This window comes from Cyprinodon tularosa, unplaced genomic scaffold, assembly GCF_016077235.1.
Source record: "Cyprinodon tularosa strain WSP-4 unplaced genomic scaffold, ASM1607723v1 ctg240, whole genome shotgun sequence".
NCBI classification, from domain to species: Eukaryota; Metazoa; Chordata; class Actinopteri; order Cyprinodontiformes; family Cyprinodontidae; genus Cyprinodon; species Cyprinodon tularosa.
The window spans coordinates 389,741-403,562 of NW_024038897.1; the positions used below are offsets into that span (position 1 = coordinate 389,741).

A 13,822-nucleotide genomic window follows, 5' to 3' on the forward strand; every position below is an offset into this window, starting at 1 on the left:
TTGAATATTCCAAGTTGTAACTCCTAACTTCTGTTTGCAGTTCCTGGTCCTTCACCTTTTACAGAGTCAACAGTTAGCAGTGTATGGTAGGTAGGAAAGGACTGGCATGCTGAATCTGAACAGCCTCATCCTTATGGACTCCATTACTTTGCTAAATTTGTGTAACCTTTCTTTTTTGTTTTTGTTTTTTCTTTGCAAGGCTTTAATCCCAATTTGAAAAGTAATGAAACAGCTGATGCATTCCATTAGCATGTGTGACACAGAGTACCAGTGTAGCACTGTTGTATTTCTATTCATTTCCATGAGGTGGGCTGTGCCAATATGTTCTGTCATGCATTGGACTGTGGAAATCCTAATAGGCCCTAAGCAGAAAATAGGAACGTCAGGAGGTTCCAATTCAAAATTAAGTGTTCCCTTTTCCTACCTCCTTCCTTTCTGCTAGAAGTATTCGGACAGCTCTTATCATGGGGGCGGCTGATGCACTTGACTTTGGCTTAAGAGTCCTTAGGGATTTGATAAATTCCGATGGACCCTTAGATATTGATGTCAACCAAAATGTATCCAGTGTGTCTGAGCTCGAGGGTTATTAACAATAAAAGAATGACCAAAATGCTTGCCTTTAGATGCCGCTATTGAAAGTATTGACTCATACAGAGTGATTGTAGACGTATGCTACATTTTTAAAGTATCTTTTAGGAACCTTTGAAAACTTGAAGAATGTTCTTCCAACTTTGCAGCTATGCCCTGCTTTGTGTTTGTCTATTGCAATGTATCTAATAAAAAGGTCAAAATGAACTAAATAAAAATACTTTTTAGACATATACTTTTACAGTATATGACTTAGGGTTAAGCTAAAGTCTGAAATGATCATGGCAATGACTGTTGTTATCATAACATTGCTTGCAATGATGAGTTTAATAATCCAAATTTTTATATAGATATAAGTGAAGAGTTGCATTTAACTGAGACTAAACTCTTATCCTAATTTAGCTTGACATCAGCTACATGGCCTTCATCAGCAGTTTGTCTGCTCTGTCATGGCTTGTGTTCTGCTTTACAACTCTAGTGTTTATGTTGCATTTCGGCAGAAACAGTTGATCATTTGTATTTTGATTATTGGACTTTTCTTTGGACTACTAACGATGTATCTGTTAAGATACAAATACATTTTCTTCCTAAAGTATTTTTTATTTTTTTTGTATATATAATGTTGTAATTTGTCAAATAAAAAATAAATTAACACTGTTAATGAGGATTAAACTGTTTTGGTGCTGCTTATATGCCTTAAAGCTTGAAAACCAAAAACTGTGAAACATTTTGGCTTCTTTTTTTGATTTACCACAAACTGCTGCTTGACACTAACCTAAGGCTTCCTATTAAAACTGCACATACCATTGCTGCAGCCTGGTTCCAGCTGAGGTGGACCTGTCATGCTGCTTGTGTCTATTGGCCCCTACATGTTTACATAGGAGCCTATATTAAAATCCTGACATTTTCCACACACCAAACCGCTGATATGAAGCCGGCCTTAGGGTGGAGGCCTGGGAAGCTGTGTTTAGACCTTATGTTAAAGTCTCTTTATCAATTTTGCATACCTCATTTCAAACAGTCACCGCATCTGTTTTGATTCATTGCCGAAGCTCGATGTCAACCACTTTAGCTTGTTCTCTGTCAAGACACGGCGTATCGGCCACTCCTTGACTCTATAATGTAAAGACGCTGCACCATCCGGTCAGCGTTTTAATGTATCCTGTAAAGTATCTCCCTCCTTCTTCCTCCTGACCGGCCCTGCCATTTGTTCTCCTGATAAAACTGTCATTGCTGAGGCTGATATCTGACCTCTACACTGACTGCTGGCATAAATTAGCCTTGTCCTAATATTGCAATTTCTTTCACTTCACTCAGAATCAAGGTTTTTGACATTTCTCTTAGAATAATAGGCTATTGTACATACGGGCACTTTTTAAATCAAACTGTACGGTGATAAAAATGTCAAGGCCAGGTTTTTTTCTTTCCTTTATTTTCTCTCTCTCTCTCTCTCTCTCTCTCTCTCTCTCTCTCTCTTTCGCTCTTTACGCAGCTGGCTTTTTCAGGTGAAGTATATAGAGTGTCATCACTGTCAGAATTGGCATTCATATCAATACTTTTAGAATTGCAGTCTTCTACCTGTCACGCTCCACACGTTGGCGGGGCTCTGCTGGAGTATTGTATCAGCTTTCATTGCACGCTGGTTAACCAAGACTTCCCAGCACAAAAGAGAGAGAGAGAGATACTGTGACTGTCACCGTGTCACAAGACAGATCTTCTGTCTGAAGTGCTGAGGAACAATCCTGTCCGACTCAATCTCACTCATTACTTTGTGCTCAAGAAAGTTGCAAAAAGTAGCAGAGATCAAGCAAAGGAATGCCAGGGATGATTAAATGATCAGGTGAGATCAGATGGAGGCCTCCAAAATTCAGAGGGATCCTCTCTTCAGCAGCTGACACTGAGCTTAAAGGAGGATAATGATGGGTGAGAAAGCAGCTCCCACAAAGCAACACTGCTGGCACACTGGGGAAGGTGTGGAGATGTTGTCACAGGAAAGACTGGATGTGTGTCAAAACAAGAGCTTCCAGCTCTCTGTTATGCAGCTCTGGCTCCTCGCTCTGTGATATTACTCCCATTCTTACCTCCTCTCTGCACACTGCTTGTCTTTCCCTACGGTCTTTCTTTCTCTCTCTTTCTTTTCCTCCTTGCTTTATCTTTTTACATATATAACTCCTTTCTTTATCCCGTGCCAGATGCAAAGCAGATCTATATAAATTAGAGTTCATGTCTTCAAAGTAATCCTTTGTGTTGCAGGTTGCTTTTACTGCGCTAATTTGATTTTAACCTGAGCAGATTTCATGGGAACATAATACTTTTGATCAATGCTGTAATTGCGTGAATATTTTAGGCCTTGTTCCCAGTTTTTGCCATAATTTGATGAGGAACTTCGCCATAATTGAATATTCAAATTAGGAGTATGTGTCAATATGGCTCTCCTTGCCTGGAATGAGGATTAATTGTTTTCAAAACTCCAGTGGCCGACATAATGTGAGCCCAAACACTGTTGTTGATTAGCAAATGCTTTTGCCATGTTTTTGTTTTAAGAATTAGTTGTCTAATTGATTTGCCATATGCTACCCTCTCCAATGCACCTAAAATTGTATTTAGAAATCAGTAACTTGGATCAAGATTTTTTTCCTCTTTTTTTCTAGTTTTCAAACAGATGGGAAAACCATCCCAGAATGTTGCCTTTCCACTATAAAGTATAATTTTCAAGTTTTTTAAATAGCAGAAATTATATTGGTTGAACTGTTCAAGCATATTTGTTTAATCTTGAAACAAAAATGTAACTAAAGTTAGCTCAATAATGTAAGGTTTATGCCTGTTGTCTCCAAACAATAAATCAGGCTTTGATACGTTTATATTGAACTGGATTATGAGTGAAAATGTCAACATAGTAAAAGCTGAGAACTGTCCAGGGTATTTGATAGAGAATATCTCTGTTCTATGGTTCTTTGGAGCAGATATTGCTTAATTACCAAATTTTGTTAATGCTTACTGCCGGCCGTACACTGTACGATATATTTTCAGTCATTGTACTCAGCTACAGCTCAAACTGTACGAAGAAATTGCAAGGTTTAAAAGTTCTCCGCTCACAAATTATGCTCTTACACCGTACGGCCGAGGCTCTGATGTGATCTAACTATTCACACTGTACGTCTAAAAACCACACCTCGGACTCAGCACCGAGAGATGGCATTGGTTGCACTTGTTAATGTGGAAAAATAAGTAGAACTCCCTTGTTTACACATGTGCAGTGTGTGGGGTTCTAAAAAATCAGTTTGTAGATGTTGTGACAATCCTATCTGTACCGGAGCACAATCCACACCATCATCCATTCATCCAGGTTTCCATAAATAATGTAATTAAGGTACTAAAAATGCTTATTTTTAATCATTAAATCAATAAATAATGCTACACTACATCTTGTCATGATTGGTTTACAGCTAAACCCACATGCAGAACACAAACGGAGGCTGAGTAAAAGTTTAACAGAGTTTATTGAAAAAGGTTTTCACACAAAGACATGAACAGGTTCTGGTACTGGTCCGGGTTGGGTTCACTGATGTCTGCAGAGACGGACAGTTTGATTAGCCAGGCAGTCAGATGATTAATTGAGTCTTTAGATAATTCAGAGTCTACCTTGAAGAAGTCCAGGCTTTACTTGTGAGAGAGGGAACCGTTGGGTCCAGAGACTGTTGGTTCAGCAGAGTGCACAAGCAGCGGCAGCGTCTAGCTTCTGACTTTGAATGGCAGACCTTGATCAGAGTTTCCAGCTCTTCTCTGAGAGCAGCAGGAAAAATCCAGATTGGAATCTTCAGGTTTGGCTCACCAGGACTGGCAGGCAGGTTAAGCTCATCCAGAGCTTCAGACTTGAGACGGGTTTCCTGTGAGCAAAGACAGAGGCAGATTAGAATCAGGTTTCTCTCTTGAGATAACAAAGATTCTTTCAGGTAACAGAGGCTCAGGTTCGCTAACCAAACTAGGTCAACACTGCGGCGTCGAAGGAAGGTCTGGTTGCTGCTTATGAAGGCAGGTCTCCTGATGGGTTGATGAACGTCAGGTGTGCTGGAGGGCTCCAGCCCAGGAGACCCACAGCGCACTCTGCTGGAGAAAGGTGGTACATCTCCAGATCCCAACACATCTCTAAAAATACTAAATTTTCATGCTTTTTACATTTTCTCTATTAAACAGCTCGTCTGACATCATCATCGGACATGCTCAGAGTAGTCGGGCAACATATGATTAAACCATATTTATCTGAATTTTAGTTGTTTTCTTTCTATAGATTACACACTACATACCATAAGGTTAGCACGAAAAGAAAAAAATAAAACTAAAAAAGAATAGATTTAGCTGCTCAGTGGAGCAGCAAAAAGGTTCAGGTTTGATTCCCTGCCTGGGGTCTTTCTGCATGGAGTTTGCATGTTCTCCCTGAGCATGCGTGGGTTCTCTCTGGGTGCTCCGGTTTCCTCCCACTGTCCAAAAACATGACTGTTAGGTTAATTTGCTTCTCTAGATTCTCCTTAGGTGTGAGTGTGTGTGTGAATGGTTGTATGTCCTGTTTGTCTCTGTGTTGCCCTGGCGATCTGTCACGGGTGAACCCCGCCTCTCGCCCGTAGACAGCTGGAGACTACCTTTAGGGAGACTACCTTTAGGGAGGGCAACAATGTAATTTAGGTATTTCTTACAAAGTAAAATGGAGGGAGATCCGGATGTATATCTGCTTGCACATGTGCAAAAAAACTGATGGTACGGATAGTGCTACTGGTACGGATTGGGTAGTGACAGATTTCAGACTTACTAGCTGAGTTTCTTCTTCCTGAGGCCGTTATTGCTAGCTCTGCCTATAAGGGAAAATATTTGTGTCAAACTGATGGAACGGATTTCAAAGGTGTCTAATTATTTTACGTTCTTTCCATTTTAGTGTGTCATACAGGGGAAACAGATGAGTGAAATGTTCTCAATAATTATTCAAAACTATGCATTTTTCTTTTTTAAATATGCATTTTACACTATCTCTAAAATATCTACTTAAAACTAAAAATAAACCTTGGTAAATGTGGTTAGACTGGCTAAAATCTAACAGTTTCTATCAACCTTTTCATGAGCTAATACTTTTATGTTACAGCTTTCCCTATAAACAAATGAATAACAAGTCTTAAAGGCATTTTCTTTGTTCCTTTGTTTATTCTGACTATTGGTACGACAATAACAACGCAGAGCGCAACCCTTAAAAGACATTTCCACCATCTGGCTCTACTTTATCTGGCCATGTGATGTCTTTGTGCTTTGAAAGATGTGTACCTTTTTTTTCCCCAGCAATGGGATCAACCTTTGCGAGGTAAAAGAAATCTCCGCTGAATGTGGCAGTTGTTCCCCACAAGATTGATGCCAACCTTTTAAAAATTCACCATTGGCCCGGATTTAACATGGCCAAATGCTGATGTAAATGAGGTGGAGAAAAGTCGACCCTTTCACTGCAAATAAATCTGAGTTGCAGGCTTCATCTCATAAATACCACAGCCTGTCACAATTCTTGTTTTATTGCTGTTGATGGAAATTATTGCGTTTATTTATCTCGTCCGCAGAGATAAAGCTTTGAAAGTCACAACTCAAGGTGTGGCGCACTCAGAACATGCAGATCTAGCTGGTGAATTACATTTTGTGTGTGCTTTAGTTTACCTCTTACCCCCTTCTAACAGAAAGGAATAATATTTCCCCATAAATAGACAATTAACAGAACAAAATGCATGACTACTTTCATTATTTGAATTCAGATTCTGTTTATTTTTTATTCGAACTGTCCTCTAATTTATAAAAGATTTTAAATGAAATTTCTTAATTATCTTTGTTATAATTTCAGATAATTCAATAAACAGATACTGGAAATATTTTAACATCCAAAGCTTGTCATGTTAAGCAGCTCTTTCTCAAAGCTGAGATTTTTTCCCCCCCTGTTTGCTGCAGATTTATCGATCTGTGGGGGTGAGTCACAGGGCGTAATTCATGATAGCTTGATTGATGAGGATTTCAATCTTATATGGTTTGTTAACTTCAACTACCCACAAAGTGCATTCTTTGCTGTTTTCTGTAATACAAGGACATGAAAAAAAAAAAAAAAAAAAAAAAAACTTGTCTTCCCTTTGAATAATGGAATCTCTCAGTTCCTCAGAATTAACAAGATCCCGCTCCAAAGGTCTGTTCAAGCCCCTGGGCAGCCGAGGCACTGTTGAACTTCTACCATGTTTCCCCCGCTCTGAATTCACTTTAATCCAATGCTCTTTTTTGCTCCTAGACAGTTCAGAAAGTACTTGTGTTCAGAGGGAAATTAGATTTTTGAATACATTTATTTAAAAAGTCTGAGCTACATCTCTTGAAATAAATCATTTGACAGGCAGAGTTTCTTTCTATTTTGTATTTGATTGAATTCAGACGTTATTTAGTTTGTTTTATTGACTTCATGAATGCTCCTTTTTTTTATCCCTTACAGCAGGATTGCCACCAGCAGACAACATGAGCAGCAGAATGCTGGCATTTACACTATGACAGGTAGGTGATCACACTAATAGGTTATTTACATTTAGAGATTATATTTAGCAGTCTGTAAATTTACTAGTATTTCTGTTGTAATAGATCTGATGTTTTAAGCTCTCCTTCTCAGCTTTACTAATCAGTAGTAGATAACAATAATCTCTTACAGATTGTAGGACCTAACTTTATAATAGTAAACTTTAAGCATTCATCACACTTTCTCACGTTTCTAATTGATATTCATCAGTTGGAGTGATTAAACTGGATTTTAGTACATCTCTTATTCAAAATGTTTTGCCACATTGAACAAGCTGATCTAAAAATAAGTACACTTTTTCTTAAAAATAAGTGTATTTAGGCTTAATTTGAGCAGATAAATAGGAAGAATCCGGATTTTATCCCTTAAATAAGATAATTAGACATTATGCAGTTAAAATAAGGCAGTTGAACAGTTATTTTTTCTCTTATTTCAAATTAAATCAACTTATTTTATTTGCAAATTGTCTTACTTACCTTCTCAAATCAACAAAAATACTCTTACTTCAAGAAAGAAATGTTTATATTAAAATATTTGCAGTGTAATCTTCCCTATCACCTTACAGGCGGTTTACTGTCTGAGCATAAGTGTAAAGCAAGCCTTTCTCTATTTGATCTACATGTGTTTCGTAAGGAGTGTCTCAGAGATGGATACTGTACAGGGCTTTGCTTATCCCAGGGAACGTGACTTCCCAGAGGAGCTGGGCATTAACAGCTGTCACAGTTGATCCATCAAACACCAAACTTGTATGTGTACCTCTTGTGCACTGGATCCTCCTTTTGTCTCGCTGGAGGTGAAACTTCAGTCCTAACAAACAGCAATATGCCCCACCACTAAAACTGAAAAAGGTAAATTTGTTAGAAAATGGCACTTTGCCCTGACAGCCTCAGTGCCACAAAGCCAGAGTGGGCTGAGATGCTAGAGGCTTTAAGGCGTGTGTGAACTACAGTGGCTGAATGTGGCTGGCAGGTTTTTTTTTTTCTTATCTAGCTGGAGAGAGACACCATGTGGTGAGGATGCCTCCTGCTGCTCCAGCAGAGGCACGTGCTTCAAATGGCAAATGATACACCCAGTCTGATTAACGCAAGTGAGCTTTAAACAGCTACTAGAATAAAATGAACTGAATTTTATATAAACGAAAAGGTGGATTTATTTCTCAGTAAAATAAAAAAGTAGGGATAGAGTTTCTATATGACTTCATTAAGGTTTGTAAGTTACGCTGGTACATAGTGCTAAGAAGAAGCAGACAGTACGTCTCTGCTGAACATTTTGTGACATTTGGTGTGAGCTTCATCCACTGGGACAGGGTCTGAGTGACAACGGAGAGCGTGCACTTAGTCTACAGAGTGCTGCCAGCACTTATCATTTATCTGCGGAGAAACTGTCCTCTGCAGGTGCACAGACTCCCTCCTTCTCCTCCTAATGAACTAGAGCAGTTTTGGAGAAAACACAATAAGGGCGCTTCAAGCTTTGTTTTTTCTATTTTCTCTTTTAGACAGCATCACTTTGAATGTGAAAGAACACAACTTGCCTTCATTAACAATGTGATAGCCTGCAGACCAAATGTGAGGTCGTAGCCGACAGCCTGTTTGTGTTAATTGTTAGCCCGTGTGAGCTGGTGTGTGTGTTTGCGCGTGTGTGTGTGTTGGAGTGGGGGGGCTGACAGCTGGCCAGGTTTGAGTTGGTCTAAAACCATGTGCGCTCTGTCAGGGTTGTACAGGCGCCTTCTTTAGGATTGATGAATTGCCTGCTTTCTTGATTAAACCCTCCGTCACTTCCCAACAAAACAAAATCCCAAACACACACAAAAAAGAAAGGGTATAAAAAAAACGAAAGACGAGTTGAGAGGAGAGGTAACATGTCTGGGAAATCTGTCATCTGCAGTCACATCATGTTCAGAGGTGATGTGCAGAAGCTTTGACATTTATTACCCGAATATTAAAAACTAATTCACATTTATTTTGAAGCCCTCCATCACTTGACAGTTCAGGCTCATTTGAAAAGTTATCAAGTGTTCATAGCGGCACATACCCCCCCCCCCTCCATTCTCTTTCCCAACCTTTTTACTTTCCCTCACTGAAAACATTGCTTTGATCCATGCCAACTCGCTTAGCCAATTAGGTCTATTATTCAAGCATTGACAGTAAATCTCGATATTTTAGTGAGATTGTTTGTGCATTGTTTATGCATTACAGAAATGTGTCTTAAATAAAAACAAAAAAAAAAGATGCAAATGCATTAGTTGAAAAGTCTCATATTAAACTTCCTTATGCATGTTGGATTGCAGCCCGCTTTTATTACCAGCTTAGCAAATATATAGCATTCGGCAGTCGTCCACCTGATAAAAAGTTAAATCTAATAAAGAGAGATGCATCTGCATATCTATAGCATTAATCAAAAACAAACACTGACATTGCCCCTGATCTAACATAATATGGAGAACAATTATTTCCCTATCCATTAGAGGAACTTCAATTAACAGACACTAGACAGATCATCCTTCAGATGGGGGGAAAAAAATGGAGGCTCAAAATTAACTTGGGTTTGCAAAATATCTTGGCAGGATGACAGTGATTTTTGATTTTCAGGAAACAATATAGGAATTCTTATTAAACTATGTGCATCTGCTTTTAATTTGCTCCAAATAATTGGAAAATGCAATAGAGCTTTCCAATTAAAGCTCCACTTTATACTGTTTAATAATACCCTCATAATATTATAGCTTATGAAATGACAGGTGAGTTGGTGTATGAATAAAACATAAAGCCCTGTAATAAGAGACAGAAAAAATATCCCAGAGACAGTTGTTGGGGGTTTTTTTAAATGCTCCACATAATTTGCATATATTAATCTCCTCTTTTCAGCCTTATCAAGTATTCCACTGTATTTGAAGTTAAAATAGTCATGACAGGCAGGGGTACGCTTCGTTTTTCCAAGGATTTATTACTTGTATAATTCTGGATCTTTAATAAGCCAATATGACTGATCCTCTGAGTTCTGTGGAATTTGGTTAATTGTTCCAGATGGTGCTCGCTGATTATGCAAAATTACTTTCTTTCTCCTCTTTTTTTTTCCTCTCCCCCCAAACTACACGATTTCTTGATTGACTAACATGAAGAAAAAAGATTATTTTTGGCGCAGCACTTTCATTAAGAGGCTTCTCATCAGGTTTCAAACAAAAGTTCCATCTTATCTCCCCCGTGTAGTTCTAGGCAAGACTGTGCAGAGGGAGGAGATCAGCCAGCTCTTATCTCCAACCATGATGAATCTCAACTGCTTCTGCACGGCTGGGGTTATATTTTAGAATAACACAATTCTTTAGGCTGAAGGATTAAAAAACATGACCTGAGGATAGTGACATAAAAGTTATTATCAACGTATGTCGTCCTTTCCTCACTCCCTTCTCCTTGTTTTCTGCGTGAGAGATTGATGAAATTACTAAGCAGTTTGTTCCGTCTCCTTTTTGCAGCTTCCACTCTGTCCATGACTTGCTAACATTCTGTTTTGCATCAGCTAAACTGAGCTGAATGAATCATTTATGGAAGTGTTACGGGGGAGGCTCGGGCAGATTTACTGCCATGCTTTTACTTAAGATGGAAAGGGATTTCTATGAAACTGATCTTGATGTTTGAAGCAATGCCAAAGCTTGCATCAAGACATGAAAGGAATGCTCTTAAAACCCATGTTTTGCTTCTTAATTTCCCTGGTCAGCAAAGGGGAAACTAGGGGGAAAGTGTAGGGGGAGCACAGTATTTACACCTAATGCATCCACATACACACATACTAAAACAACCTCCAGATAAGAAATAATATAGAGTGCAGAATTTCATTATAGTAAATCTAGGGCTAATAAATCAATGTGTTTAAATTTGCTGTAATTGTGAGTTTGAGCTTTATGTTTTTTTTTGTTTTTTTCATCATGACATAGCAGACTAGCTTCACTCATTTAGTAATGCTGCTGCTTAGCGTTTATAAAAACATGGAGCCAAAAACACACAGCAGCATCGGAAGTAAGTAATATGCTACTGTTCAGAGGAAGAATAACTTATTTATATTCATTTACAATTTTTGTGGCATGCAAAAATATATTATTCTCTCTTCAGTAATCAATTAAATCTTTATGGATTCCTTTTCATAATAGCTGTCCATATTTGTTTCATCTTTTTTTTTTTTTGCTGCATGTTACAAGTAATATTTTAAATATTTATCTTTGGTTATTAATTCTAAGTCTTTGAGGATGGCCTCCTTGCTACCACCCTAATCTGTACCCAATCCAGACTTTCTTAGATTCATGTTGTGGCTCTGGCTCCATAACCTTTCTTTCAGGGAAAAGACAGTTTTTTGATTTAAAAAAAGAGAAAAAATACTTTCTAAATCTAGAAAAGTATGGATAATTGTTGGTTTAAATTCTATAATTTTATTCTAGATTTCTTTATCAGTTCTTTATTCGTTATTTTTCTTTTCTGTAACTGTTGAAATAGGTGAAAAATTTAGAGACCTGTTTTGGAAAGCAATCACACTCAAAAGCGGGTACCTATTCTTAAAAAAAATGGCAAATGTGTCTGTAGAAATAGTTTTAAATGATTTTAGCAGGTACTATAAAGCTTTTGAAGTGTGTGAAGCAAGATTTTATTGATACATGGCAGCAAAAAGACTTTGTCATAATTTTTATGGAAGATAAAATGGAACAAGTTGACATGCATCAACTTTCTTTTCCCACAGTTCATTCAATGACTTCAGACAGTATTGTTGCATATTCAGAAAACCGAAAAAAGAAATTCAATAATATGTGACGAGAGTCAATTGCGTTGAAATACAGCTCAAAATAATTGCTTTTATTCATCCCAAATGTCAGACTGGACTATCCAGGTTTGGCAGCCAAACATGATCACTCCCAGTGTGATGGCGCCATTACGTTTTTTTGAGGATCAATCCTGTCTAAATCCTAATGGATTTTTTGACTGGAGCCTTGAAGCCCCAAGGCATTTCTGGACCATTATTACAGTCAAATAAAGGACTTTAAATGACTTTGCATTTGGCCAGACTGGACTGTGGAGTCTCATCCCTCATTGCTTTCTAGCCGTCCCTGAGATAGAAGCAGTGCTCCATTAGTTTCGGTGTCCAGACGTGGACAGCCTCAATGGATGGGCCTGTCATGGCTCTCTCATTTGCCCCCATGTACAGCAGGGTTTGTTATCACACATCTAATTAGAACTTGATAAAAAATATTTCACAAAAATCCAGTCATTAAATATAGTTTAAGGAGATTTATGGTCAAATATGCCTTAAAGATCTTTTAATGGCTCTGCTGACTTGTTAAGTTTGTAATTAATGGTCTTCTAATACAAAGTGTGGTGTGATTTAGAAAGCACAATGAGATTCTGGGAATGAAGTCGTTTTGGAAAAGGGCATCTGGGGCTCCCAGAAGCCATATTAAATAGTTCTGCTTAGACTGCTTTGCTTAGAACCATAAAGTCTACTTTGAAAAGTTCAAACACACCCGTGTTTTTACTAAAATGAGACCATTTTTATGCTGCGGTGCACTGAATACTGCTTAATTAAAAAGTAGCATTAAAAGTCCCTGCCTTTGCTATAACGCCACATGCATTTTTAAAATCAAAAGCATAGCAGCTTTACTTGAAGAATTGAGGGCATTTCTTTTTAAAGTTCTCTTAGTCTGACAGGAAAGCTAACAAGCAAATGCATGCCTATTAAACTGTAAATGCATTATACTAAGAAACACTTTTTCATCAGGAGAGTAATGGTGTACTTATTAGCATAATTAATGACAAATGACAGTGCAGCATTGGTGAATTGGTTCTGGGGGATGATGAATTGGTGAATGCCCAGGTTAGTGGCTGCCAAGGAGGCCTCTTTGGCTGTCATCCCTCCTGCTTCCGCTCTGGCGCAGTTCATTACTCACCATGTGAGATGCCACATTACATTGCCCGGTACTGTGAGCATGGAGAACTTAATAACGCCACCCACAACCACGAAGGCCTGCAGCTTTACCCACAGTCCAGAGGGCAGGACTCTCTGCAAGGGCTTGGATTTGTGAGGTGCAGAGGCTGCATGGGAGCCGTCTCCTGTAGCTCCACTGATCAAAACAGATCACACGTCAGTCACTACTTCAGGGGAGCTGGAGCCATATGACCCAGTCGCCAGAGCTGCTGAGTGTTTCTTGTTAGGATTTCTTGGGGCTCGCCACATCCCTCCCATCATTACGGGTTAGTTTGCCCACAGAACCGCTAATTAAGAGGGGATTTGTGTAATTGTGCCTTCTGCTGCGTCCCATCCGGCACATGCAATTTACTGCCAGCCCTCTGCCAGCTTTTACACTTGTCCAGAGAGGCGTACGCCATTTATACACACATTCTGCTGCACATTTACCAGCAGCCACAGCTGGGGATCTATGCCAGTGGCATAGCAGTGTCTCATAATACTCTGCACCGCTGATTAAACTCTGATCGTCAACTTTATTTCAGGAACGCTCTCAGTAGCAAACTAGCAGACAGGGTCCTTGTGACATTTCTTAAAGAATACAGATTAGAATAACTTAAATAGGTTCTTTATTTTCAGTAGTTTACAAAACTACACAAAAGCCTGATTTCTTTTTTTTTTTACATTTGCTCATGTTAAAAGCATAGACTTCTATATTCTTTT

The 13,822-nt window shown here is 38.6% G+C and overlaps 1 protein-coding gene across 2 annotated transcripts in view; it reads left to right on the forward strand.

Annotated features, from left to right (window-relative positions):
- mvb12bb (multivesicular body subunit 12Bb) overlaps positions 1 to 13,822 on the forward strand; it is a 55,520-nt gene that overhangs the window by 23,903 nt on the left and 17,795 nt on the right. The window contains exon 7 of one of the 2 annotated variants that reach the window (XM_038287591.1): positions 7,082 to 7,140. In XM_038287591.1, the coding sequence (XP_038143519.1) occupies positions 7,082 to 7,140 (59 nt within the window). The remainder of the gene's footprint in view (positions 1 to 7,081; positions 7,141 to 13,822) is intronic. The other variant, XM_038287592.1, reaches the window with a different exon arrangement.